Source organism: Leucoraja erinacea, chromosome 5 (genome assembly GCF_028641065.1).
Source record: "Leucoraja erinacea ecotype New England chromosome 5, Leri_hhj_1, whole genome shotgun sequence".
NCBI lineage: Eukaryota > Metazoa > Chordata > Chondrichthyes > Rajiformes > Rajidae > Leucoraja > Leucoraja erinaceus.
Genome location: NC_073381.1, coordinates 72,413,326 through 72,441,137, shown reverse-complemented (window position 1 = coordinate 72,441,137; position 27,812 = coordinate 72,413,326). Strand labels below are relative to the sequence as shown.

The 27,812-nt window shown below is 41.1% G+C and overlaps 1 protein-coding gene across 1 annotated transcript in view; it reads right to left on the bottom strand.

The window, feature by feature from the left end:
* tfap2d (transcription factor AP-2 delta (activating enhancer binding protein 2 delta)) overlaps positions 1–27,812 on the bottom strand; it is a 239,008-nt gene that overhangs the window by 9,327 nt on the left and 201,869 nt on the right. The window contains exons 7-9 of the mRNA XM_055636379.1: positions 24,860–24,978; positions 19,038–19,179; positions 448–561 (exon numbers count right to left, since the gene is read on the bottom strand). Coding sequence (XP_055492354.1) covers positions 448–561; positions 19,038–19,179; positions 24,860–24,978 — 375 coding nt within the window. The remainder of the gene's footprint in view (positions 1–447; positions 562–19,037; positions 19,180–24,859; positions 24,979–27,812) is intronic.

Below are 27,812 nucleotides of genomic sequence, written 5' to 3'. Positions count from 1 at the left end.
ACCATGCATTCAGATCCATTATTTAATCAAGCTATTTCCCATGCAGTCAAAGATGTTTTCGTGAGGCAGCCAAGGGCCTCACATATAGGTGAATATTAGTTTTGAGGATGGGATAGGGTGGTGAGTAAAAATTTATTTCTGCCTGGTTTGACTTTTTTTGGAACAACCGGAAGTTTGAATGGGCTGGATGTGCCTTTGTCATGCCAACATCTGATGCGCACCTTGATGTCAATCTTCTTGTTATGAAACCTTTTGCATTATAGTTTGGCACAATTTTAAACCAACTCAGTATGCAACAATAGTTAACTATAGTGAATTATACACCACACATAAATAGCACAGATTAGTGAACTACTTGAGCAACCATCTTCACGTCAGGCTTTCACGCGAGATTTATTGAAAATAAAATGACCAATTATTCAGAAATACGACAAGACAATCAAGTACCTAAAATGTGTTAAATGTCTCTGAATGTCAAGGTCTAGAATTGGAGTTGGTCTCGAAGATCCCAGAGGTGATCTGTCCTGGCTTAAGAGGTCTTGAAATTCCTTACAGATTTGTCTATAAAATAAGAAAGAACATAATTTGTGAAAGCATTGTGATGAATGTGTCTTACGCTCACTTTTCCTTTGGGAGCTTCCAACCATTTTGGTTTTGTTGACCTTATGAAGAAAAGCTCAGGAAAACTCAATAGATTGAATTGGCATAGTAAACTAGTTCATAAAAAAAATTATTTTTATTATTTTTATTTATTATATCGGGTAATGTTGCTGGCAAAGTCAGCATTTACTGTCTATCGCTAATTAGCCCTGAACTGAACAAATAATTAAGAGCTAACTACCTGGGTGGGTCCACAGTCAAAATGGGGCCTCGAAAGATTAGGATGGTCAATTATTTTTCATTTTATGATAGTCCAGTTGATTCATAGAACTAATATTAATTACTAATACTTTCACCATTAGCTTTAAATAAATTCAGATTTAAATTTAAATTCCTCAAACTCATGTTTCGAGATCAAGGGTCGAGAACAATGTGTGCTAATCCAGTAATTTAAAAATGTTTCACTAGAGTATCCTAATGTGTTTGGGAACTCCTCATTAATAAAGCTATGAGGGTTGAGGCTATCATGGTTTACATTATGCTACATCTGAAAAGTCTTCCTACTATGTGAACAATTACATCTGTGCCTTAACCCTATTGAATGCTTTATCTTTATACTTCAGCCTATTAGGGCCATACCTATTTTCACACATCAGACCATCCACCCGTTATTGGTCTAGACTCAGTTTTTTTTTAAATGTCTTCAACATAGGGCAGTGAATCCTTGGAATTATTTCCCAGAGAGGTCTGTGGAAGCTCAGATGTTGAGTATATTCAAGACCGAGATTGATAGGTTTTTTTTATTATTAAGGGTATCAGAGAAAAAGGAGACAACATAAGACAGTGATGTAGATGTGAAGGATCCACCGTGACCTTATCCAATTGTGGAACAGGCATGAGGGGTCAAATTATCTATTTCTAAATATTCTGGTGAAAATCACCCCGAGGGCAACACACACTTCTTTAACAAAAAAGTATATGTTTACAGTTTTGTTTATTGTCACGTGTACTGAGGTACAATGTTAATATTATGTTAATACTACCTTTTGATTCATAAGGTTTCAGCTTCATAAAGCATGTGACCTCAGTTCTGGTGTATTATTTTTAAATCCTACTATTACAATGTTTTCATGCTGAATACAAGCAATTCCAATTGCTGCCTTCTAGCCTGTCAGCAAAGATGTCACACCAATCAGATAGTAAATAATACTTACAAAATCAATACATGAAGACTCACACTTAGTACAAAGAATATCTGTGCATAACAACTGAGAATCAATGCTTGAGACTCAAGCCACAGGAAGTCTTATATAAGAAAATGTAATTTGTTTTTGGTATTGGTTTACTGTTATCATGTGTATCGAGATGCAGTGAAAAACTGTGTTTGTGCGCTATTCAATCAAATCATGATGTATATGAGTACAATTAAGCCTACCCAAGTATAACAGGTAGTTCAAAGAGAAAAATACAAGGAGGCGCAGAATGGTATTACAGCATTCCAGTTACAGAGAAAAAGTCCAAGGTCTGTAATCAGATTGATTGGAAAATCAGAATTACACCATAGGGTATTAGAGATCTGTATAGTAGTCTGACTGTGGGGGATGAAAGTGTTTCTGAATCTGGTTGTATGTGCTTTCAATCTTTTGTATCTTTTATTTATTTGGCTAATTATTTAAACTGTAGATGAAGAAATTCTTGAAGGTGCTGCACTGAACTATGACTGTAAATATACTTTGAGTATATTGACAGAGAGGAAGCAGCATGAGAGGCTGGTAAAGCACATCTCAAACCCGCAAGCGCTCAGCATAGGAGCACCGCAAGGCTGCGTACTTTCTCCTCTCCTCTACTCTCTCTACACCAACGACTGCACCTTCACAGACACCTCTGTCAAGCTTCTCAAGTTTGCAGATGACACAACCCTGATTGGACTAATCCAGGATGGGGAGGCATCAGCCTACAGACAGGAAGTGTCACAGCTGGCGTCCTGGTACCATCGCAACAACCGAGAGCTCAATGGTCTTAAGACAGTGGAATTGATTGTAGACTTTAGGAGAGCTCCCCCTCCCCTCATCCCACTCACCATCAACAACACCACAGTCACATCTGTAGAGTCTTTTAAGTTCCTGGGAACCATCATCTGGAAGGACCTTAAGTGGGGGACTACCATTGACTCAACAGTCAAAAAGGCACAACAGAGGATGTACTTCCTATGGCAGCTGAGGAAGCACAATCTACCACAGGCAATGATGGTCCAATTCTATACGGCCATCGTAGAGTCTGTCCTCACCTTCTCCATCATGGTCTGGTTTAGCTCAGCCACCAAGCATGACACCTGGAGGCTGCAGCGAATCGTCCGATCAGCAGAGAAGATTATTGACTGCAACCTTCCCTCCATTGAAGAACTGTACACTGCAAGGGCCAGGAAGCAAGTGGGCAAGATCATCTCTGACCCCTCTCACCCTGGCCACAATCTCTTTGAATCACTTACCTCTGGAAGGCAACTCCGGACTGTTAAAGCTGCCACAGCCAGACATAAAAACAGTTTTTATCCACGAGTAGTTGCTCTACTCAACAGCCAAAAATCTGTAGCCTCCCTTTGATCTGGTATTTTGTAGGTTTGCATGCTTGATCAATGGTGTTTTATCAGTAATGTTTTATTATTATTCATGTTTAGTGTTTTCTGAGATTTGTAACTGTCACTGTATGTCATGTTGTTACTTGCGGGCAGAGCACCAAGGCAAACTCCTTGTATGTGAATACTTGGCCAATAACCTTACTTACTTACTTACATTTTGATTTCATCTTAAACAAGAATTATTACAAATCAGAACAATAATCATTTGCAGTAATATATATGTCTGTCAGTAAAACGAATGAAAAGAAACAGAAACATAGAAAAATAGGTGCTGCAGTATGCCAGCCAGCCCTTCGAGCCAGCACCGCCATTCAAGATGATCATGGCTGATCATCTAAAATCCTTCCTGCTTTTTACCGATATTCCTTGATTCCTTTATTCCCAAGAGCTAAATCTATCTCTTGAAAACATCCAGGGAATTGGCCTCCACTGCCTTCTCGGGCAGAGAATTCCACAGATTCACAACTCTCTGAGTAAAAAGGTTTTTCCTCATCTCAGTCCTACATAACCTACTAACCCTTATTCGTAAACTGTGACCCCGGAGGAGAAAAAGGCTAATCACCTTTTCCCGGAAAAAAAGAACACAGTGGGTGTCCAAGATTTGGTGCCACGTCTCTTGAACACTTCACAAATATGAAAATAACACTGAAAGCAGGTCTTGGTTGGGGAAAGGGGTGATTGTGGTACAAAATGGTTGAGGTTGGTAACATGAACCATGGTCATTGTTTTAACTCCTGCCCCGAAACTCAATGTTCTTGCAAAAAGTTGTTCCACATGCAGGAGTGGGCGTTTGGTCTGCTGGAGGCTAATGGAGGCCTTGAATATTTTCCAGTAACTGTAAGGAATGATCAGAAGTGACTTTGCTGGTCAGCATAAGTACAGATGGTGCAAACTCTTTGATGGAGAAGTCTTTTTTTTCCTAGTGTTTGATCATTGCAACTATATGAAATATTATTTGAAGTAGGCGCAAAGTCTTTACAAAGTGCTATAGTTTAAAGTGGACCCTCTCACATTTTAACACCCAACATAGTTAAAACATCACCTTCAATTTCACTTGTGTACTTAAAAACCAATGGCATGAACATTAAATTCTTGAAATTTAAGTAAACTACTTCTCATCTGTAGAAAGCTACAGCACGATGGCACTGCATGGAGTTGCTGCCTTATGCCCCTGTCCCACTTAGAAAACCTGAACGGAAACCTCTGGAGACTTTGCGCCACACCCAAGGTTTCCATGCGGTTCCCGGAGGTTTTTGTCAGTCTCCCTAATGGTCGAAAGCGGTTTCCGCTTCTTCTATGTTCTGGCGATTATTTCAAAAGATTCAAAACCGGCCGCTACTGAAAATAGGTTGCCGTTTTCAAAATCGGTAATTTTGAGATTTAAAAAATCAAGTCTGCAATTTATCCCATCAGATAAAGCATAAAACGAAGTTTAATTTGACACCTAATTCACTTTCATATCTTCAGTATTAAAAACGTTATGGCCATTTTCATACTCGGAAATTAGCATCTTGTTCCCTATTGATTTTCCATTGACTTAACACAAAAGCTGTGATCAAGAACAGTGTAAAGCCCATAACTTTATTAAAAATTAAGAGAACTGAAATAAATTTTCAGTAATTATAGATTGAAGCATTCTGAAACAAATATTAAACATTCTTACTTACAATTATATTAAAGCATATAATTAGTTAGTTACCCAATTGTAGCTAATTTCAAAATTCAATTACTAGATCTAAACATCTATCCATTTCTTAAGGAAAGATTAACATTTTTAAATAGCCTAAGTGTCCAAAGAACATTCACACAAGAATTCACAATAAAACATGATTTTTAAATCTCATTGACTTTAATTTATAGGCCAAATGAAAGGGATTTAGTGTTCAATTGCTGTAAATTAATGGCCATTTAAATTAGCTTGCCAGTGGGATTCTGTGGAACGTGCTGGTTTGGAACGCTGCCAATGCGGTGGATTTGAAGCCGATATGGCATGAAAGATACTGCGGGATTGAATGGGCCCCAAGTCAGCAACTCGCAGCATAAAATTTTGTATACTTAAGAAGCCCTGTTTAATGTAAAAATAAACAACCCACCTTGCCTTGTCCCCTTCATGAGATCCGTCCCGTTGTTGGGGTTCGCAGCTTTAGAGGATGATTTTTAATTTACTATAACAATTAAATAACCCAATTTAGTTTAAAAATAGCTGTGGCGAACGAATTTCGCAGCGATTTTTCATCAGCAACTAAGTAGGCTGAACAACCTCGATTTCAATACCCTAGAAAAAATCGCGTTTTAAACCCGCCCTCCTCTCAAAGGCACCAAAGTCACGCACACGGGCAGCAGCAGAACTGCAGCGCTGCTGAAGGTAAGTTTTGCAACATACCTACCAGTTTTATTCTACCAGGGAGGTCTTACCTTCCACTACCAGCAACCTCCGGCAACCACCTTCAACTAGCATCGCAACCGGCTTCGAATAAAAAATCACATCTCTGAAGATCTTTCCTGGTCCAAGAACACTAATGCAATTATCAAGAAAGCTCATCAGCGCCTCTACCTCCTGAGAAGATTACAGAGAGTCGGTTTGTCAAGGAAGACTCTCTCTAACTTCTACAGGTGCACAGTAAAGAGCATGCTGACCGGATGCATCGTGGCTTGGTTCGGCAATTTGAGCGCCCTGGAGAGGAAAATACTACAAAAAGTAGTAAACACCGCCCAGTCCATCATCATCGGCTCTGACCTTCCTTCCATCGAGGGGATTTATCGCAGTCGCTGCCTCAAAAAGGCTGGCAGTATCATCAAAGACCCACACCATCCTGGCCACACACTCATCTCCCTGCTACCTTCAGGTAGAAGGTACAGGAGCCTGAAGACTGCAACAACCAGGTTCAGGAATAGCTACTTCCCCACAGCCATCAGGCTATTAATAACCCATTTTCTGTTATTTGCACTTTATCAGTTTATTTATTCATGTGTGTGTATATATTTATATTATGGTATATGTACACACTTATCTGTTTTGTAGTAAATGCCTACTATGTTCTGTGTGCTGAAGCAAAGCAAGAATTTCATTGTCCTATACAGGGACACATGACAATAAACTCACTTGAACTTGAACTACCGATTTTTAAAACGGAAACCTATTTTTAGTCGCGGCCGGTTTTTAATTTTTTGAAACAATCGCCGGACACTAGTAGAAGCGGAAACCACTTTCGACCATTAGGGAGACTGACGAAAACCTCCGGGAACCGCATGGAAACCTTGGGTGGGGCGCAAAGTCTCCAGAGGTTTCCATTTATGTTTCCTAAGTGGGACAGGGGCATTAGAGCGCTTGCAGTGCCGGAGAGTCGGGTTCGACTCCGACTGTCTGTCTGCACAGAGTTTGTACGTTCTCCCTGTGACCACGTGGGTTTTCTCCAAGATCTTCGGTTTCCTCGCATACTCCAAAGATGTACAAATTTGTAGGTACATTGGCTTGGTATAAGTGTAAATTGTCCCTAGTGTGTGTAGGATAGTGTTAATGTGCGGGGACCACTGGCCGGTACAGTCTCAGTGGGCCAAAGGGCCTGTTTCCATGCTGTATCTTTAAAACTAAAAAACTAAAACTAAAACTAGGAACTGCAGGTGCTCGTTGACACGAAAGCATGCAAAGTATTGGAGTGTCAGACAGCAGCATATCTGGAGAACATGGATAAGTACCATTTTGTGTCAGGACCTTTCTTTAGACTTTTCTACTCATCTTCATTCCTCCCATCCCCAAGCACACCTTGATTTCCATTCTCCCTGTCTAGAATTACACAGTGCTATTCTCCTTCTCCAACTCCTCCATAAATTTATCATCCATATGCTGATCCTCACATTTTCCATTCTCCCCCCATTACCTTCCACTCACAATTAATTTCTCCATTGATCTCTACATTTCACTCCCCACCTTCTTTCTTGACAGATATCACTATTTACAGGCGTTTGTCTCCCCCATTTATCACCTCCAGCTTTGCTTGCTATCTCCACCTTTTTTTCCTCCATCTGACCTATCCATCAGCCAACCCTTCCTTACCTGGATTGACTCATCACTTGTTAGCTCTTACCCATCCCATCCTTTCACTGCTTTTTACAAGCTATGTCCACTCTACTCCAGCAGTCTGAAGAATGGTTCTGACCCAAAACATCGTCTATCCATTTCCCTCCACAGATGTTGCCTGTCCCACTGAGTTCCTCCTGCAGTTTGTATTTTTCTTAAGATACCATTACCTGCAGTCTCTCGTGTCTCATTAATTTTTAGTTCAGCTGTCAGGTGGAAACTGAGGCAGTGTAAAATCATGCATCCCATTACTAATAATAATCTTGGAGACACAAGAGAGCTCCTATGCTGGAATCTCAAGTAAACAACAAAGTGCTGAGGAATTCAATGGGTCAGGCAACATCTGTGCAGGGAAATAGTTAGATGGTATTTCAGGTGGGGAACTTTCTAAAGACTGACAAATAATAATCCATCTAGAACAGTCATCAAAAATTATATTAATGAATGCCAATAAATTTCTCATCACCAAGTTGACAATACACCTGAATATATATTGTTAAAAACGTGTAACATGAGAAACATTGAATCAGATTTTATCCCAACCTATTCAATATGGATGGAATGGAAAAAATGGACTTTAATGAATTTAAAGAGAATTTGGCAAACCTATCCCATATTAACACCAATATACCAGCCACCATCATTTTAAAATGTGTCTTTCTATGATACACTGATCTGTTTGCTGCATTAGGTCTCTTGATTTTTCAAAACCTATCATGCGTTAATAATCCTCTTTCCAACTTCAGGGCACACGGCCAAAGAGATGTAGCAAGTATTCCATGCATGGATCCTGGTCTTAATTGATCTAACTATTAGGTTTTAAGTGGGCAGATTCTGACTGCTCTAAAAGTGGGCAATAATGGACTTGGGCGAGAACTGCATAATTTTTGGGGGGAAAAATCAATACCAGTTTTCAATCTGATTGACCCACTGCTAATTATTCAATAAATCTGATTCAATTACAGGAAACTATCCATATTTATATATTTGCTGTTTTCATTAAATTTTATATACTCCTTCAGCTCCGTATTTTGTTATTCTCAGTCAGGTTGCGAACATTCTTGGGAAAACTGGATTAGAATGATTGACACATTCACAGCATGAAACTGTTTCTTTTTCACTTTTATGTTTAGATGCTACTGTTGCATTGAAGAAGTCAGGCAATTTGAGTGGTTACACCTGCATCACGGGAGTATCTCAGGGCAGCAGATCAAGGCACTGGGGACTTGGCACTGGGAAAAAACTTCACAGGATTATGCGAGCTCATGCTCAAAAGCTGCCAGGGAGCAATCTACATCCAAGTCCTGAATTGTTATTGTGAAATTGTTATTGTTACACGAGCTATGCCTTGGTTATCTAAGCAACTGTGGAATTTATTGTGAACAGTGTACACGAGATATGTTTTGGCTTATGATGCAACTACAGAAAGTGTCGGGTACAATATCTATTTTCAAAGTTTCTCTGAGACTCACTATATTTGTTCATCACTTTGTAGTACCCAGCAGTATCCACTATTGATTTTCTCCATAGATAAGAAATGCAAGTTTTGCATTAACTTGATTTTGCGATGTCATTTGGTATATAGATAATTATATCATGCATAAACAATTATGTTGTGAGACAAGGGTTTCCTAATAGAACAGATTCATATGTAGAAGGCAGACACAAAAAGCTGGAGTAACTCAGTGGGTCAAGGTATAGGCAAGGTTTCGGTTCGACCGAAATGTCACCTATTCCATTTCTCCAGAGATGCTGCTTGACCCACTGAGTTACTCCAGCTTTTAGTATCTGTCTTCAGATTTAACCAGCATCTGCAGTTCCTCCTTACAGATTCATATATGGAATGATTTTTCTTTACTTTACTAAAACATTTAATACAAAAGGCTTTTTTATTAGGTGTTGTTCATCACTAACGTTAAAGCTGGAAGTGAAATCATTGAAAGCGGAGAAACAAAGTAGTTTGTAGCTCGGGTAATGCTGGGAACTTGGTGCCCTAACACAAACGTAGTTGAAAGCCAATATGCAGAAGATGACCAGGAAGGCAAATGGTACATAGGGTTTAAATATAAGAGGATTTGAACACAACCGCATAAGTAATTGCTAATATATCGGGTCATGATGCGATCACAGCTGTAATGTAGTCTACTGGATGGTAGGCTTGCTGTACATAGAGAGATGTAGTGGACTAGGTGTACATTCTGTGGTCTTTGGAAGAGTGTGATGAAATCTCATAGAGATTTACAAAGTGATTATCGGGCTCTACAGGCCAGATGTGAGGAGGATGTTTCCCCTCGTGAAGAGAGTAGAGCAAGGATCACAGTCTCAGATCATTTAGTACAGAGATGAGAAGAGATTTCTTCTGACAGGGTGTGGTGCATCTGGAATTTGTAACCCTGAGGCTCATTCAAAACAGAGATCGATAGCGATCTGGGGGGGCACAGCTAGCAGTGTTGATGCCTCATTGCTCCAAACAAACTGGGTTCAATCCTAATGTCTAATACTGTCTGTGTGGTGCTTGTGTGCTCCATCTATGACCACACGAGTTTCCTCCAGGCACTCCAGTTTGCTCCCATCCCCCAAAGATGTGTGATTTATTTGGTCACTGGGCCTCTGTAAATGACTCCTAATGTGTAGACGAGTCGTCAAATCTCAGTGAGGTATTGGGAAAATGAGAAGTGTAAAATGTGATTAGAGCAAATAGGCGTTTGATAATCAGTGGAGACGTTAGATCTAAGGGTCTGTTTCCTTGTTGTATGTCTCTATGAAGCTATGGCAGATTCCTGGATATTAATGGAATCAAGGGAAATAGGGATGATGCAAGAAAATGATGCTGAGGTAGAAGGTTATCTATGATCCTAATAGACATGAGTAGTCAAATGTCCTACTGCCTCTCCCATGTCTGTTGTTATGAAAGATGTAGACAATAGCCTGGAAATGACAAAGCCAATATTTCAAAACATGATATTAAACATAGAAAATAGATGCAGGAGTAGGCCATTCAGCCCTTCTAGCTAGCACTGCCTTTCGATATGATCATGTACTCCGTTCCGGCCTTTTGCCCATATCCCTTGATTCCCTTAGCCCTAAGAACTAAATCTAACTCTAACTCTCTTGAAATTATAATATTATAATGCTTGTGTACAATAATAAGAGATCGAGACCTAGAGATTGTTCTGCACCTAAATTATTCTATATAATTCATAGACCCTTCTATTTAGACCCTAATTTTTTTTATATAGGTCAGTTAGGTCTTCTTTCGGAGCCCTCTGATCTGAAACATTATCCACTCTTTCCTCTTGAGTACATTCCGTTAATATCCCTATCAGTCTCCCCTGTGCCATCTCCAATACAATCATATCATGAAAGGTCGGACTTCATCCATAGCTGAATATGACATTGTGGAGTAAGAGAATGAAGAGAAAGGGGATGATGTGGTATCATGGTTATACAGCCCTTCAGCCCAACCCATCCATGCCATACAAGTTGCCTCCCTGATCAAGTCTCGTTTAATTGCATTTTGTCCATATCCTTCTAAACTTTTCCTATCCATGTACTTCTCTAAATTCCTTTTTAAAGCAAATGTAAATTCCTTTTATGTAAAATCCATGTACTTCTCTAAATTCCTTTTATGTAAATGTAAATGTACCCACCTCTACCATTTCCTCTGGCAGCACATTCCACATCCCCACAACCCTCTGAGTGAAAAAGTTGTTACAAAGGTCCCTTTTGAATCTTTCCCCTCACAGCTTAAACCTATGTCCTCTAGATTTAGACTCTCTTATCCTGGGAGAAAGATTGTGACTATCCACCTGTTTTGTGCCCCCACATGATTATACTGTATAAACCTCAATAAGGAAAAGAAGTAACATTAATAGTAGTCTTGTCAAAAGTTAAGAAGATTCATGATCATGTTGTTATAAGAAATGCCTTTTGGAAATGAAAGCACACTGTTTACAACTTTCCGCTTGCTACGTTATTTCCTCAAACGATTTGAAGAGATTCGTCTGGTGGTGTTGACTGAATTTACTGCTATTGCTTTGATTATTGTTTAATGAAAAAAACTCAAATATATTCTGTAAACAATAGACACATTATTTTATCCCAAATTGAAGTATTCAACTTTCAATTTGACAATTCTATTCATTGTTATCTTGTTATTAGGCTATTTTCCTAGCGTCTCTCTTTGGCTAGAAAGTGCTGGCAGCATAATATCCATTAAAACAGATCAATCTGATTTGAATGCGTGATTTTAGTTGTTCAGGCATGAGGTGATTAATGACTTCTCCATATGTAATTCCTATAGTAATTAGACCAGTTTGACTAATACATTATATTAATATTTGTATATATATATTGTATTCATATAAATATAGTGTATATATAATATTTAATATTATATTACAAGATAATATATTAACATAAATATACCATATTTATTACATTATATTGTTACATTATATTGTAATAAATTTATCTATATTTATTTAAAAGTCTGATCTTGACCACTTCCTGTTGTTCTGTATATTGATTATAGAAAAAAATGCTGCCACTTACGGCTGTGATTTTTGGTCATCTTACTCAGAACACCCTCCGCTGCGCAGGACAAGAGGATTTGTCCCATCGATGAAAAATAATAGTTATTAAGTGTTTAAAAAATGTTGAGACCCTTCCGGAGGGACTACAAAACCCGGAAGTGTTGAGTGCCTCAGTCAGTCTGCAAGATGGGGGAGCGAGAGGGTCACTTCTCTCAGTCTGAGCTGAATAACACTGAACACATGTCTACTAAACTGTGAGTGGTTTTACTGACCTGTCAGTGCCCTTAATGTGGTTTGAAAATATAGTTTGGAAATGCTTAAGCTGTGTTGCCTTTGGTTTGGAAATGCTAAAGCTGCGTTGCCTTTGATTTGGAAATGCTAAAGCTGTGTTGCCTTTGGTTTGGAAATGCTAAAGCTGAATTGCCTTTGGTTTGGAAATGCTAAAGCTGTGTTGCCTAATTAAAGTTGCCTTGCCTAATTAAAGTTGCCTTGCCTAATGAAAGTTGCCTTGCCTAATTAAAGTTTCCTTGCCTTCTATATAATTAAAAGTCTAATCTTGACCACTTCCTGTTTTTGTTTTATATTGATTTTACCACGTACCACGTACGGCTGTGATTTTTGCTCATCTTACTCAGTCCCCCTCCGCTCATCAGGTGGCGAGGATTTTTCCCATCGATGAAAAATAAAAAAGTTAGGTGTTTAAAAAATGTTGAGATTCTCTCTCCTGTCAATCATGCCATGAAGGCCACGCCCCTTCTGGTGGGAGGGACAATAAAACCCAGAAGTGTGGGCGTGGCTCAGTCTCTGCAAGATGGAGGAGGGAGCGGTCATGAGTCGCTGTCTTTAGTGGCCTTGCACTGTGCTTGAAATGGTATGAAACTGCACTTGAAATTGGTTGCCTTGCACCCTGCTTGAAGTGGTAAGAAACTGCTCTTGAATTTGGTGGCCTTGCACCCTGCTTGAAATGGAATTTCAAGGAATAGCCGTGAGTCAACTGCCAGCCCACCAGCCGTGACTGAGTGAGCTGCTAGCACAACAGGATTAAGTGACTGAACTGCCAGGCCAAGAATCCATTCGACCCACAATGTCTATACTAACCCTCTGGAAACAAGTCCCTTCAGCCCACAACATCCATACTAGCACTCCAGAACCCCCCCCCCCCCCCCAGAAAGCCCCTCCCATAAAGCCCCCCCCCCCCCCCCCCCCCCCCCTCCCCCCAGACCTCCCCTGTGATGCTGGGATCCAACTGGTCCCACTTAGTCTAGTATATAAGGTCTGCTAATACAGAAACCTCCCCGTGGTGCAGCTTGGGAAACACTGAATGGTATAATCTGATATTATTACCACCAGTAGGCCAATATCTGTACACTTACCCAAGCAATCTACTAGATGACGATGCAGAACCGCCACAGACACTCGCCCTCCTCAGGGCCTGCACTGTCAATTGCCTCAATCAATATTGAAGGCTTCCCCAGATGCAAGGCAGACATACTATCGACAGCGGCCAAACGCTTTGACGTAGTGCGCATGCAGGAAACCCACACCGGCCCTATACAACAACGACCAGCCATCACTGGAATGAAGCTGGTGGCCGAGATCTGACACAGACAGTATGGGTCAGCTGTATTCAGCAGACCAAACCTCGCGATCGAAGAGGTCTGCACCCACACCACCAATGGGCAAATGGAAACCATCACAGTTGCCCTCCCAAACATCTCTGTCACATCAGTGTATAAACCCCCCCTAAGTCTGTTCCTCCACTCTGCACTGCCAGACAGATGCAAGAGGAAATACCACATTAGCATTGAGGACTTCAATGCCCATAGCTCATTGTGGGGCTATGAAGTGAACAATCAAGAAGATGGAGATGAAGTCGAAACCTGGCTCGAGTCGAAACACCTGACCCTGATCCATGACGCCAAACTGCCCTGACCCTGATCCATGACGCCAAACTGCTTTCCACAGTGCCAAATGCCGAAACGAGGATATAACCCACACCCCACCTTGTTTGTGCTGAAAAGGTCAGCGAACATATCATCCAGACCGAGTACATCCCCGGGCTGAACATCCAGCGTCTACTGAAAGCCTACCCAGGGCATATCACCCCCCCCCCACCACCATGGAACTCGGAGAGATCCTGTTGAACACAGTCGGGGAGGACCGAAGGCAAGTCTTGAAGGAGTTGATAGAAAACACCAACATGACCAATAACAGCAGGAAGGCATGGGCCACAATCTGCCCTCAGTGAAGACCATACCACACCGCCCACGCTCACAACAGTCACAGCAAACTCAGTTGAAGCACAGCTCAAATGGATAGCCAAAATCGGCAACCCACAGGAGAATACCGCCGCAGCGGTGCCGCCTACAACCAGCCAGCGCCCTCACCAACCCTTCGACCTAGAAGAACTCGAAGCTGCAATGAGCATGCTGAAACCTGGGAAAGCAGCAGGAATCGATGATGTACTGACAGAAATGATACAGCAGCTTGGACCTAAAGCAAAGACCTGGTTCCTAGCAATGCTGAACTCATGCATGGCACAGAAAACAACCCCACCTGTATGGAGAAAGGCCAAGACGGTCGCAATTCCCAAACCTGGAAAGGACCCATCATCCCCAAAGAGCTACAGACCCATTTCCCTCCTCTGCATCACCTACAAGCTCTACGAGAGGCTACTACTCCAATGCCTTATGCCACTTATAGACTCCAAGCTTACTAAAGATCAAGCTGGCTTCCACCCTGGCCGCTCCTGTGCCGGGCACTAAACCCAACACATTGAGATCACCGGAGCAAGCTGGCTTGATCCTTTTTGACATGACTGGTGACCTGGTCGCTCGCTTTCGTTCCCCCTACCACACTGGCACCCCTCTTCCCCCACCAACCACTTCCCCCACAATGCCGCCGCTTCATCTATGCTGATGACCTCTGCATCACCACCCAACAGGAGAACTTCCAGAAGATCGAGTCTGTCCTGGAAAGCGCTCTCCAAGAGATGACTACCTGCTACAATAACAACCACCTGAAACCTAACCCATCAAAAACCCAACTATGCAGCTTCCATCTTAAAAATCGAGATGCAGGAAAACAACTGAGCGTCTCATGGGATGGCCACAAACTCTCCAACCACTTCCACCCCATGTACCTCGGAGTCACACTCGACAGGACACTCTCTTTCAAAACCCACCTTCAGAACACCAAAGCCAAGGTCAACACTCACAACAACATCCTGCGTAAACTGGTAAACTCAAAGTGGGGCGCTGATCCACCAACCATCCGTGCAACTGCCCTAGCCCTGTGCTTCTCCACAGCTGAATACGCGTGCTCAAGCTGGAGCCGCTCCCACCACACCAAACTGGTTGACACAGCCCTCAACAACACCTGCCGCATTATCACGGGATGCATAAAGACAACGCCAGTCCCGTGCCTCTACGCCCTAGCTGGTATTGCCCCCCCCCCCCCCCCATATCAGACGATCCATCGTTGCCCAAGACGAGCGGAGAGCACAGGAGATCGATACCAGGCACCCCCTGCATGGACACACAGCACCTCCACCCCGATTGAAATCTAGAGCCAGTTTCTTGCAGACAGTCCCACCTCTCCAGCCAACCAAAGAAACAGCAAGGACCAACATCTGGAAAGATGAATGGAACCAGCTCAACACACGAGCCCACGACTGGATGGAGAGAGGAATCACTCCGACTGAATGCCTCGCCAACGGGCACGACCTCCCATGGCCAACCTGGAAGATCCTCAACAGATTACGAGTGGAGCAGGGGAGGTGCAAAGCACTTATGAAAGCATTGAACTACCAGGCAGAAGACACATGCAGCTGTGGAGCAGTACAGACAATGTCCCACCTACTGGAGTGTGACGACGCCCCCCAGTGCAGCCCCCAGGACCTGGCTGAACCAACCCGACCAGCTGTGAACTGCGCCAGATACTGGCAGAACGACATCTGAGATTGCAACGGACGCGAAGAAGATATAATAAATATATATATAATAAATAATATCATGTTTAATTCATATATTTTATATTTATATGTAATATAATATATAAACACAAATATAAACATTGTATAGAATATTATTTATCATATACATTTAAAAAATATTATATTATATTTGTAGTAATACAAAGTATTTGGAAACAGTGAATTAATAAATTAATTATAAATTAGCCACTTTCATTTCATTTATTTTCAGCTCAACTGTGCTGGACCTTTTCAAATGCGGTTCTCTCAAAAATAAGGATACCTGATGTAAAAGATTGGAACCCTTGAAATGATCTAAATTAGTAACAGGTTTGAAGATACAAATCATGCAACAAAAAAAAAGGTTTAATCTGGATTTGCCTGTGCTAATAATCATTTCTGGCTGAATTAGACCCACTGGGTCATTGGCATGGGCACTCCTGTGCCCTCCTAATGTTTTTGGCTTGTTCTTGGCATCAGTCAAGTCAAAATCACAGACCACACATCATGTTCCCTCCTCTGCTGGGATGAATTGGAGCTTTAGGGTTCAACCTATGACTTCAATGTATGCTTAAAAAAAGAGTAGCACATAGTGCTGAAACCAGCAATGCAACATCAATTGAAGAGTGTGCACATTGATGTCTTAGAGACAACATCTGCCATTCTCGGTTTTCAGCGTTTTCAATGGTCCCTTCACTGCTTCACTGTTTGCAACTGTAGAACAAACTACATTGGAGTTTTAAACTACAGCCATTGCCTCTTTGATCATCCTACATATAATAGAGATATGAGGATCACTCATGCCATCGGAGAGAGATGTTTGCATTGTGCCACACCCCACTGTGACAAGTGGCCACTCATAGTTCGGACTTAGTCACTTTACCATGTGGAGATCTCCATGTTACCCTCCCCTATGTTTTCCCAAAGCGCTCCATTACTGCGTTTTATGCAACTATTTTGTGTTTGCTATAGGAAAAGTTTCTTTAAGGTCCAACGTTCATCCTAATAATCAGTTGGGAGCTTTATTGGCATCTCATCTGACGCATCTCCTGTTTAGTGTACAATTGTCTGCTGAATTATTTTAATCTTATTGTTACATAATTTAACAATATTTTGAAGGGAGTCCAGTGCCATGCACTGGGCAGCAAAGGTTTACACAACCAATAAAGCTTAAAATACAGTTTTTAAAAGGAGGATTATTTGAAGCATATTTTGTAGTCAACATAAATGGAGCTTCTGCAATCTTTACAGCTGTTTTCAAAAGCTTTGATATAAATAAGACTGGCATGCAAAAATGGGTCAAACTATTCACTCGTGTTTATTTTAGAAAATATTAAACTTCTTTTGGGTGAACATACATTTAGGGTATAGAAGTATAGGGTATAGGTGTTTGTTCTTATCCCTGGGACCACGTGGGTTTCTCCAGGTGCTCTAGTTTCCTCCCACACTCCAAAGACGCACAGATTTGTGGCTTTGGTAAAAATAATTGTAAATTGCCCCAAATGTGTGAGATAGTGCGAGTGTACAGCATGATCGTTATTTGGCGCGGACACGGTGGATCAAAGGGCCAGTCTAAAGCCTGTTAAAGCTTTCAGTTATTATTATGGAACCACTTTCTAATTAGAATAAAATAACATTATCAAACAATCTGCTGGACCATCCCAGCTGGGGAGAGCAATTGCCTGATAACAATTGGGAAGAAGCTGTTCCTGTGTCTGGAGGTATGCATTTTCAATTTCAAGTTGTCATTCTGGGTTTCCCCATATGATTGTATTTGGCCCATATCCCTCTAATCCCTTCTCTTCCCACATATCTGTCCAAATGTCTTATTCAAAGTCATATTCTAAGCCATTTTGCTCTGGCAACTTGTTCCAGAAACAGACTTGCCTCTGAGTGAAAAAGTTGCCCCTAAGGTCCCTCTTTAAAATCCTCCCCCTCACCTTCAACCTATGCTCTTTTAGAATCCTCTACCATTGGAAAAAGACGGAGTGTTCATTTTATCCATGGGCCTCATGATTTTGTATACTTCAATTAGGTCACACCTCAGCCTCCAATGCTCCATCAAAACATTTTCAGCATCCGTGGGTCTTTAGATTGCAATCTGAAGGATATAGCAGGTAAATGTTTATTTTTCATAATAAACTCATTTTCACAAGTTTTTATCAACATTTCTTCAGTTACCTATACTTTAAAAAAATTGGATGGAGGAACATGGATCACATCAGGCAGAGAAGTTTAGTTAACTTGGCATCATGTTAAGCTTGGACATTGTGGATTGACAAAACTGTTCCTGTGCTGTATTGTGCTATGCTGGAAGGAACTGCAGTTGCTGGTTTACACTGAAGATAACACACAAAATGCTGGAGTAATTCAGCGGGACAGGCAGCATCTCTGGAGAGAAGGAATGGGTGACGTTTCAGGTCGAGACCCTTCTTCAGACTTTAGTCTCTCCGGAGATGCTGCTTGCCCTGCTGAATTACTCCTGCATTTTGTGTCGATCTTCACCAAACTGTTCTTTGCTCTAAAAAAAAATCACAGCAATGTTTTGCTGCTTCTTGTTAGGTTTTGCTTTTACCAATGTGCAAGTGGCAGCATGTGGACACAATATTTTTGTAAAATAGCAAACTTTGGATGCAATTTGTGGTCAAAGCAGAAGTCACTAAATTTATGTAAAATTGAGGAACCAACAGGCTAAGAAATGTATTTTGGAAATATTTATGCTTCAATAAAATCCACTTTCCATTAAATTCCAAAGACACACCACCCAACATCGTAGCCTCAAATCATTCACGTATCCCTTTACCTCAAAGAGGGCTGTTTGTATTATGATAAGATGCTCTTAGGAGCTGGTTGCATTGTGTAAGATGCTTTTTGGAGCTGGTTTTGAAGGTTTCAGCTGTGAATCTAATGCTGACAATTGCAAGAGCTTGCAATGGATCACTAGAGAATGCCACACAGAAACTGGCATTACGTGGGAAAACTGACCATGTTTTATTTATGTGGTCTTCACAACCAATGAGCACAGACCTCAACGTGCTTTCAAAAGCAGTATTAGAGGGACCTACAATCCTGACTTTAAGCTGATCAAGCAATTTCTAACCTAATGGTGAAATGGAGATAGACATGGATCCAAGAGTCAGCAGTTTCAAAGAAAAGTAGATGTTTTTGGACAGAAAACCTATCATTAAAAAAAAGAGAGTAAAGCAAACTACATACTTTGTTGCTAGAATCATCTTTTTCCTTGGTGTCTGTTCTTTGGGCTCAAGATGCTGCCGAGCAAGTTGTTCCCCCACGGCTTTGGCTGGAAACTCTGTCTCGCACGTGTAGCCGAAATCCCGGGCCAAATGGAGGGCTTCACCTAAGTGAAAAAAGAAACTACTTTTAATTCCAAAATATGAGTCCTTAAGAACAGAAGAGGCCATTTGCCCCAATGGAAGACTAGCCATTTTGAAACTATGATCTTCCCCCTCCACCCCTTGTTTCTGCCTCCCCCTGTAACCTGATCTACCCTTCTCCCTCTTCAAGGGCCAAGGAGGGCTGATCAGTTTTCCCCTCTTTCCAAAATATCCGTCCTTCTCTCCCCTCTACCCCTGAACCAAAATGACCTCCTCCTTCATCCTTATAATCAAGACAAAATTTCCCCCCCAAACATCTGGGATTAACGAGGACCTCCTAGGATCTTCTTTGACAAAACATAGCTATGAGACTACTCCGCCATTTGATCACAAGCTGATCCATTTTTCCCCCATCCACCCTGGACGACAGAAATTTTGAGGGACCTGCCTGACTTTAAGCTGATCCTGGTGAAATTTGGATCCCCCAGAAAACCTATCATTAAGAAAAAAGAGAGTAAAGCTAACTAAATTCCCCCTGCTAGAATCATCTTTTTCCTTGGTGTCTGTTCTTTGGGCTCAAGATGCTGCCGAGCAAGTTGTTCCCCCACGGCTTTGGCTGGAAACTCTGTCTCGCACGTGTAGCCGAAATCCCGGGCCAAATGGAGGGCTTCACCTAAGTGAAAAAAGAAACTACTTTTAATTCCAAAATATGAGTCCTTAAGAACAGAGGAGCAAATTTAGGCCATTCATGGAGACTACTCTGCCATTTGATCATAGCTGATCCATTTTTCCCCCTCCACCCCATTTTTCTGCCTTCCCCCTGTAACCTTTGATCCCCTTACTAATCAAGAACCGACTAAACTCCACCTAACGACAACCTCTGATGGCCTCCTCATCCGTCTGTAGCAATGAATTTCACCGATTCATCACCCTCTGGTGACAGAAATTCCTCATCTCTATTATAAAGGTACTTCCTTTCATTCTGAGGTTGTTCCCACTGCTGGAAACCTTTCCATGTCCATTCTATCCAGGCCTTTCATTAACCTTTTAACCTCCAGCAAGTACATAAATTAACCCAATCATCCCTGGGATCTTTCTTGTAAACCTCCTCTGGACTTCTCCACCACCAGCACATTCTTCCTCAGATATGGTACCCAATCTGGAGTCTACTTAGAAAATGTTGGAGCTGCATTGTCAGGGTGGCTGACGGCACTGATAGAGGGAAATTAGCCATGAATAACCAGGGTTTCCAACTTCAAAATTGTTGATTTACTATTATATTTCCATGAGAAGGGATATACATGGCACACAGCACAGTTATCATATGATTATATGTGAATATACATTCCATTTTGTAGCAGCCAGACTGGTAGCTGTTCATTGAAGTCATCTCAAAACTCTGTTTCAATACCTGGGAATTGACAGCACTAACTTTATTCAGTGCTGACAAGTGATGCGCAAAGCCTCGTATCACCAGGTTTCAATGGAAACATTTTCAGCACGACAGTGTGTGCTGGCAGTCTACCACATCTCTGATGGGAGGAGGAAGGGGGAATGTATTAAAGCTTCACAATTTGCAGAAACTCAGTTCACAGCTTCCTGCTAGTGGAGCTGAATTGAGCTCTCACAGAGAAATCTGCAGGGTAAATGAGGCGTTCTGCAGGAGAAAGCACAAGTGGCAGCAGTGGGTACAACCTGCAGTAGAAAAACGTCTAGTAAAATAAACGCATCCTCTCAGAGGAACCTTCACTGTGAAAAAGACAAGTCGAAATTATCACCACTGAGGATACAACAGGGAACATTACAATTTATATAAAAAGGGATTAATTTTACTGATTCTTTATCAAAACATAAATGTCAGATTGCCGATCTTTGTAACTGAGGTGAAAGCCATTACTAAGCACTGAGTGATGAAATGGAGATTGCTTCTTCAGTTTAGACAAGTGTAGCAAGGCCACAAGGTTATTTCACACCATTTCAGCTTCAGATTGGCTGCAGCAATTCACATGCAGCAAAGAACATGTGCTTTTTTGCTAGGGTGTCGTTCTGCTGTGTTGGTCGATGAACCACAACAAAAAGACATTAAAGTTGTTATAAAAGGAGGAAAATTGAGCACACAGTTACGGCGAACATTTCACTCCAGAGGGGATACTGGGCAGCACAATGGCACCAGGTATTGCTGATGCATCACAAGTCCAATGGCCCATGTTTGATCCTGACCTCCGGTCCTGTCTGCATGGCGTTTACACATTCTCAACATAGGTTTCCTCCGAGGTACTTTGGTTTTGTCCCGTAACCCAAAGATGTGTTTGTTATTCAGTTAATTGCCTCCTGTAAATTACTCCTCATGTGAATGGGTGATAGAAGAATCAGTAGGGAGTTGATGAGTGTGTAAGAGAAAATAGGTTACAGGGCAATGTGAGGAAATGAGATCAACGAGATTGTTCTGAGAGCTGGTATTACTGATAGGAGAAATGGCCTCCTTCTGTATCACAAAATATATGAGAATTAATTAGAGTTATACAGAATTGAAACATGCCCTTTGCACAACTTAACCATGCCGACCAACATGCCCCATCTACACTATTCCCACCTGCCTGCGTGTGGTCCATATCCCTCTAAATCTATCCTATCCAGTCAACTGTCCAAATATATTTTAAATGTTGTGATAATACCTGCCTCAAATACCACCTCTGGCCGGTCATTACATACACCTACCACCATTTGAGTAAAAAGATTTCCTTCAGGTTCCTATTAAATCTTTCCCCCTCACCTTTGATTGAAGAATAGGCTGCTTTGCATAATTTTTTTAAATACGTGCTCCTTTTCATGTTAAATATCTGTAAATTTGCACGCTGTAACATCCCACTCAAAATAATCAGGCAACTAAGCAGATAATCTATTTCACATGCTGTTGGTTAAGGGATGTTGACCAGGATATTAGGTAAATTCTCGTTCTCCTCTTTCAATTATGGAATTTTTACATTCATGACAGTTAATGCTTTGTCCGAATAGTGATATTTCTCATAAACAACTTGTCATCCAGCTTTGTTTAATTTATGTTTAGAGATACAGTGTGGAAACAGGCCCTTCGGCTCACCGAGTCCATGCGGACCAGTAATCACCTCGTACACTTGCTCTATCCCACACACTAGGGACAACTTACAATCTTTCTACCAAAGCCAATTAACCTACAAACCTGCATGTCTTTGGAGTGTGGGAGGAAACCTGAGCATCCAGGCAAAACCCACGTTCATGGGGATAACGCACAAATTCCGTACAGACAGCACCCATAGTCAGGATCGAACCCGTGTCTCTGGCGCTGTAAGGCAGCAACTCTACTGCTGCGCCACTGTGCCATACAGCCGGGATTAAACTCTCGACTTGATTTGTACAAAGGTGTGAGTAGGATTCTGAAGTGAAATGCTACCATTGAACAAGGTTGCCTCTAAAGAAATAAGCAACAAATATTTTGCAGTAATCATCAGTTTTCTAATTGTGCAGTAACACCAGTGTAAGCAATAACCATAAAAAAGAAAGTTGTTAAATGCTTTATAAAAAACTGCTAACAATGTCCATTCAGCATAATGATAGCTCTTTCCACAACCTCAGGAAATCTCGTTGTGTTTTACTTACAATTAAGTACTTTTGAACTGTAGTCCCTTTGATAATAACCATTGGAAAATGTGATAGCCATTTTGTACTCAGCTTACTCCCACAAACTGCAATGATTTAAGATCCAGAAAAGCAATTTTTGTAATTTTGTTAGCAAGATATCGGGGAGCACCTACCTGCTCTTTATTGAGGTAATGCTCTGAGAAAATAACATTCACACATCTCTGAAAGAGTGGAGGAACATGATAGGTTTGCAGGGAGTATGATAGGCTGATTGTGATGCCTGTGTCCCTCTGTAACTCTACAGTCATTCTTTGGACTTCTGTGCATTCTGTGTACCAAGATTATTCCACCGAGATGCAGCACAGAACGCCACAGGAGATCCCTTTTCCCTGTGGCTATCAAACAGTACAACCCCCTTTTGTCATGGGGTGGACTGACTCCCCCCCCCCCCCCTTCCCCCCAATCTTTGCACATCCCAATCCTGGACTTTACACTTGTCACTTTAATTTCATGTTTGTATACTGCTCCCCAAGCAATCCTCCTGATAAGTATTTCTGTGTTTGTGGCTGATAGATGAGAACAAAATTGGGTTTGACTTTGATGTTCCGTCCGCCATCTGACAAAGTTCATTTACGATACGATACGACTATTTCAAGAAGACAGACACAAAATGTTGAAGTTGAGGAGGAGTTGTTGTGTTTTATGACTGCTGGAAGACCAATTTCCCTCCTGGGATAAATAAAGTTCTGAAAAAGGGTCTTGACCCGAAACATCACCCATTCCTTCTCTCCAGAGATGCTGCCTGTCCTGCTGAGTTACAAAAGCCACAATTTCAAAATCCTCAAGGATTTTATTTGAAACTCAAAATTAGAAAGCAAGATACTATGATCTCCCACAGATAAATCTGCTTTATGGGCTGGCACCGTGGAGCAACGGTAGAGTTGCTGCCTTATAGCGCCAGAGAATTGAGTTTGATCCTGACTACGGGTGCTGTCTATACAGCGTTTGTACCTTCACCCTGTAACTGCGTGGGTTTTCTCCGGGTGCTCCAGTTTCCTCCCACTTTCCAAAGACGGACAGGTTTGTAGGTTAATTGAGTTCTGTAAACGTAAATTGTCCCTAGTGTGTAGGATAGTTCTAGTGTACAGGGTGATCGCTGGTCGGTGTGGACTCGGTGGACTGCAGACACTGTTTCCATGCTCTCTTTAAAGTCCAAAGTATCAGTTTATTATTTCAACCGTTTAATTTCACTGCCACATTTAACAGTTACCTGTTTGGACATTTGGGTATGCTTTATGCTGACTTTAATTTTGTTTTAAAAATTCCTATCTTTTCAAAGTGATCTCTATAATTTTTTCCTGCGAGTCTAAATGATTTCCCGATTCATCCATAGTTCATTGTCCACGGGCCAAATATTTATTTTGTTTGTACTTGCTTTACTTGTAAATTGTCATTAGCTATGAATATTAGTGGAAAATAAAATGCTCTAAAAACTCTAAGTTGGATGTGATTTGGCCAAATGCCAAACTGTGCTGAAGCATGTAGGTCAGGCCTAGGAAGAAGGATGAAGGTTGAGTGAAATATGAAAGCTAGAGATCAGGAAACCATAATTGGTTAAAAAAGGGGCAATTATTTCTTCCTATGATCTGATTACTCTATTACATAAGTTGACTGTTTTTTCCTCAACAGATATTTTAAAGTACAACTTTATCACCACTTATTACAGGAAGTGCATCGATTGATGTTCAATGAATGATAACAATAATTTATATCTATAGTGGCAAAGGTCCTTTAACATTCAAGGTTTTAGAACTTCAGATTCAGATTCAATTTTAATTGTCATTGTCAGTGTACAGTACAGAGACAACGAAATGCATTAAAGACAACGAAATGCATTAGACAACGAAATGCATTAGACAACGAAATGCATTTGTGACATGGGGTGTTTCCTGAGATCTCATGAAACATTTTTACCAACTTGGTCCATGACAAGAGACCCTAATGTATGCCACAGTAAAATCCTTCAAAATGTAAGGAAGCATGAATGATTCATTAGCATCATCATTCTCTGGATGTGGACCTTACCTTCAACCAGAGAGGTTAGCAGGGTGACATTGGCTGCTTTCCGTCTGCCAGCTGGTAAGTTCAGTCCCAACCTGTCCAACTTCTCTCGTAAACATCGTCCTCCATTCTTAGACTTAGCTCTGTAGATATTAACGTCAATTGTTAGTATCGTTCACAATGAAAACCAGATCCACTCAGTGACGAGCACTAACACATTCTCAACCTAGGACGAAACAGTAAGGGGTTTGGAGATGATTTCAATACTTCACATTGATGTGTAGTAGATTGTCTACCTTTTATGCACCTCACTTGATTTACAGACAATAGATTCATTCTCTTCATTGCATTCACCACTGATGCTAGTTAACATGACTGCATTTGTCCAAGAGATGTCTGTCTAAAAATGCATAGATTAGTGGCATGCCCAGGTTTAAGCTAAAATCATGTAAAAATAATGCATCTTGTTCTTGATAAAACTCACAAGGATTTATATTTAGTATTAATGTTATGGCTTTTTGAATAATGCAGTTTCTGCAGTTTGACCTGGCTTCACATCTCACCAGGCTAACGGGATGGCCATTTCCCTGTGGGAATGAAAAGCCCTTTCTGATTCAACCCCTTACCATTGAACAATGACGCAGCATGTATCCGTCCCGAATTGGAAAACAGCTTCCAACTTCTCAAAACACTAGCAAGCATGGCAGATAATATACATAAAGTTCATATATAGCAATAAATTAAAGAGCCACTGAAACTACCCTTGTTGGCATTGGTTGAAAAATATGTATTGGTCATCTCACTGGATGAATATTCTTCCATTGTATGTGAAGAACCACTCTTGGTCAAATACCTTGCAGGACATAATTTCCCTCAGTCCAGTACTTAAGTATCATTCTCCTCAATATGGAATTGTTTTTGCTTTGAGATTGTTACCTGTCATATCGCTAGAAATAATGTGGACAATTACAGATGTGGGAAATAGAAAAGTATCATGTTATTCAGCAGGATTTTGCAGGGTTAGGGGCTTGGAGAGTCCGATTCTTCAAGGTTTGTCGCTAAGGTGTACCTGGACTAATAGCACCAAACAGGCTATGTACCTGTGTCCCTATAATATGCTCTAATTATAAAATTCCATTCTATTGACCTCACTAGAATCATAGAATTACAAAGCTGGTGACAAATTTCTCAGAAAGATGGAGGGGTTAGAATTCTGAACATGGTGCTCACTATCTTGATAATCACCGACTTCAATTGGGAAAGTACAATGTTCATGGAAGATGAGTCTAAGTGGTAGAGAAATATTGTACACAGATGCTATGGAGCAGCGGTAGAGTTTCGGCCTTACAGCGTCAGAGACCCGTGGTGGATCCTGACTACAACTGCTGTATGTAGTTTGTCCGTTCTACCCGTGACCTGTGCGGGTTTTCTCCGGATGCTCCGGTTTCCTTCCACACTCCAAAGACACGCAGGTTTATAAGTTAATTGGCTTCCGTAAAATTGTAAATTGTCCATAGTGTGTGTAGGATAGTGCTAGCATGCAGGGATCACTGGTGTGGACATGGTGGGCCTGTTTCCAAGCTGTATCTCCAAAGTCTAAAGTATCAGTTTATTATTTCAACTGTTTAATTCAGTGCCACATTTAATAGTTAACTCTTAGGACAGTTATGCTTGCTTTATGCTGACTTGAATTAATTTTTTTATTCCTATTTTTTCGAAGAAATCTCTATAACGGACTAGGTGGGCTAAAGGGTCTGTTTCCACGCTGTAACTCTAAACTAAACTATACTGTAAGCAACTGTGATTTGGTTCTGGAGACACCAGGTTTAGGATGCCTGGCAAAAACAGTACCCTATTATCACTTTACGCTCAGTCATGTCTTAATATAAAGTTCTGAATTTACTTAGTCTTTTGCAGAGCTTTTACCATCTGCATCAATGCTTTCAGAAAGTTTGGCATTGATATTAAAATATTGTTGAACCTTACTTCTTCCATTCCTTGAGTGTCTTTCTAAATTGAAGATACAATATTTTACTTCCTTTTTTTTAAATTGAGATACCTCACTCTTATCTAAACAGAATTGTATCTTTCTGACCATCTTATTCATCTTATTTCCCAGTCTCCTGTTATCAAGCCATTTGGTAAGTTCCCGAATTCCCCAAACAAATTGCATGTTGTTCAATGTCCACCCTTGTCTTCCACAGTTGCTGCCTGAACCGCTGAGTTAGAGTCATAGAGTGATACAGTATGGAAACAGGACCTTCGGCCCAGCTTGGCCACACCAACCAACATGTCCCGGCTAGACTAGTCCCACCTGCCTGCGGTTGGTCCAAACTTGTCCTATCCATGTACCTGTCTAACTGTTTCTTAAATATTGGGATAGTCCCAGCCTCAACTACCTCCTCTGGAAGCTTGTTCCATACACCCACCACCCTTTGTATGAAAAAGTTACCCCCTCAGATTCCTATTAAATCTTTTTCCCTTCAACTTCAACCTATGTCCTATGGTCCTCGATTCTCCTCCTCTGGGCAAGAGATTCTGTGCATCTACACGATTTATTCCTCTCATGATTTCATACACAAATAATACACAGTTGCTCGAGCACCACATGGCTTTGCTCAAGATTCCAGCATCTGCAGTTCCTTGTGTCTCATTTATATAACCTGACATCTTATATAAATAGAGCATCTGTGTTACACCATTTCTCATTCATCTCTAAATTGTACAATATTCATGACTATTAACATTGTTTCTCGTTCATCAACCAGCATTCAGCCAAATTCCTGATAATTGCACCTGAGTTTTCTGACTTGTTTGAGAGACATATTATGTATGAGAGACATGTTATGAGAACCTGCAACAGACTGTAACCTATCCAACTGGAAAATGTGCCACAAAGTTCATTGAACATGAAGCCTTCAACAAAAATCCTAGATGGTTGTCCTTCATTACTTTATTTACTTCTAATTTTGCCTCA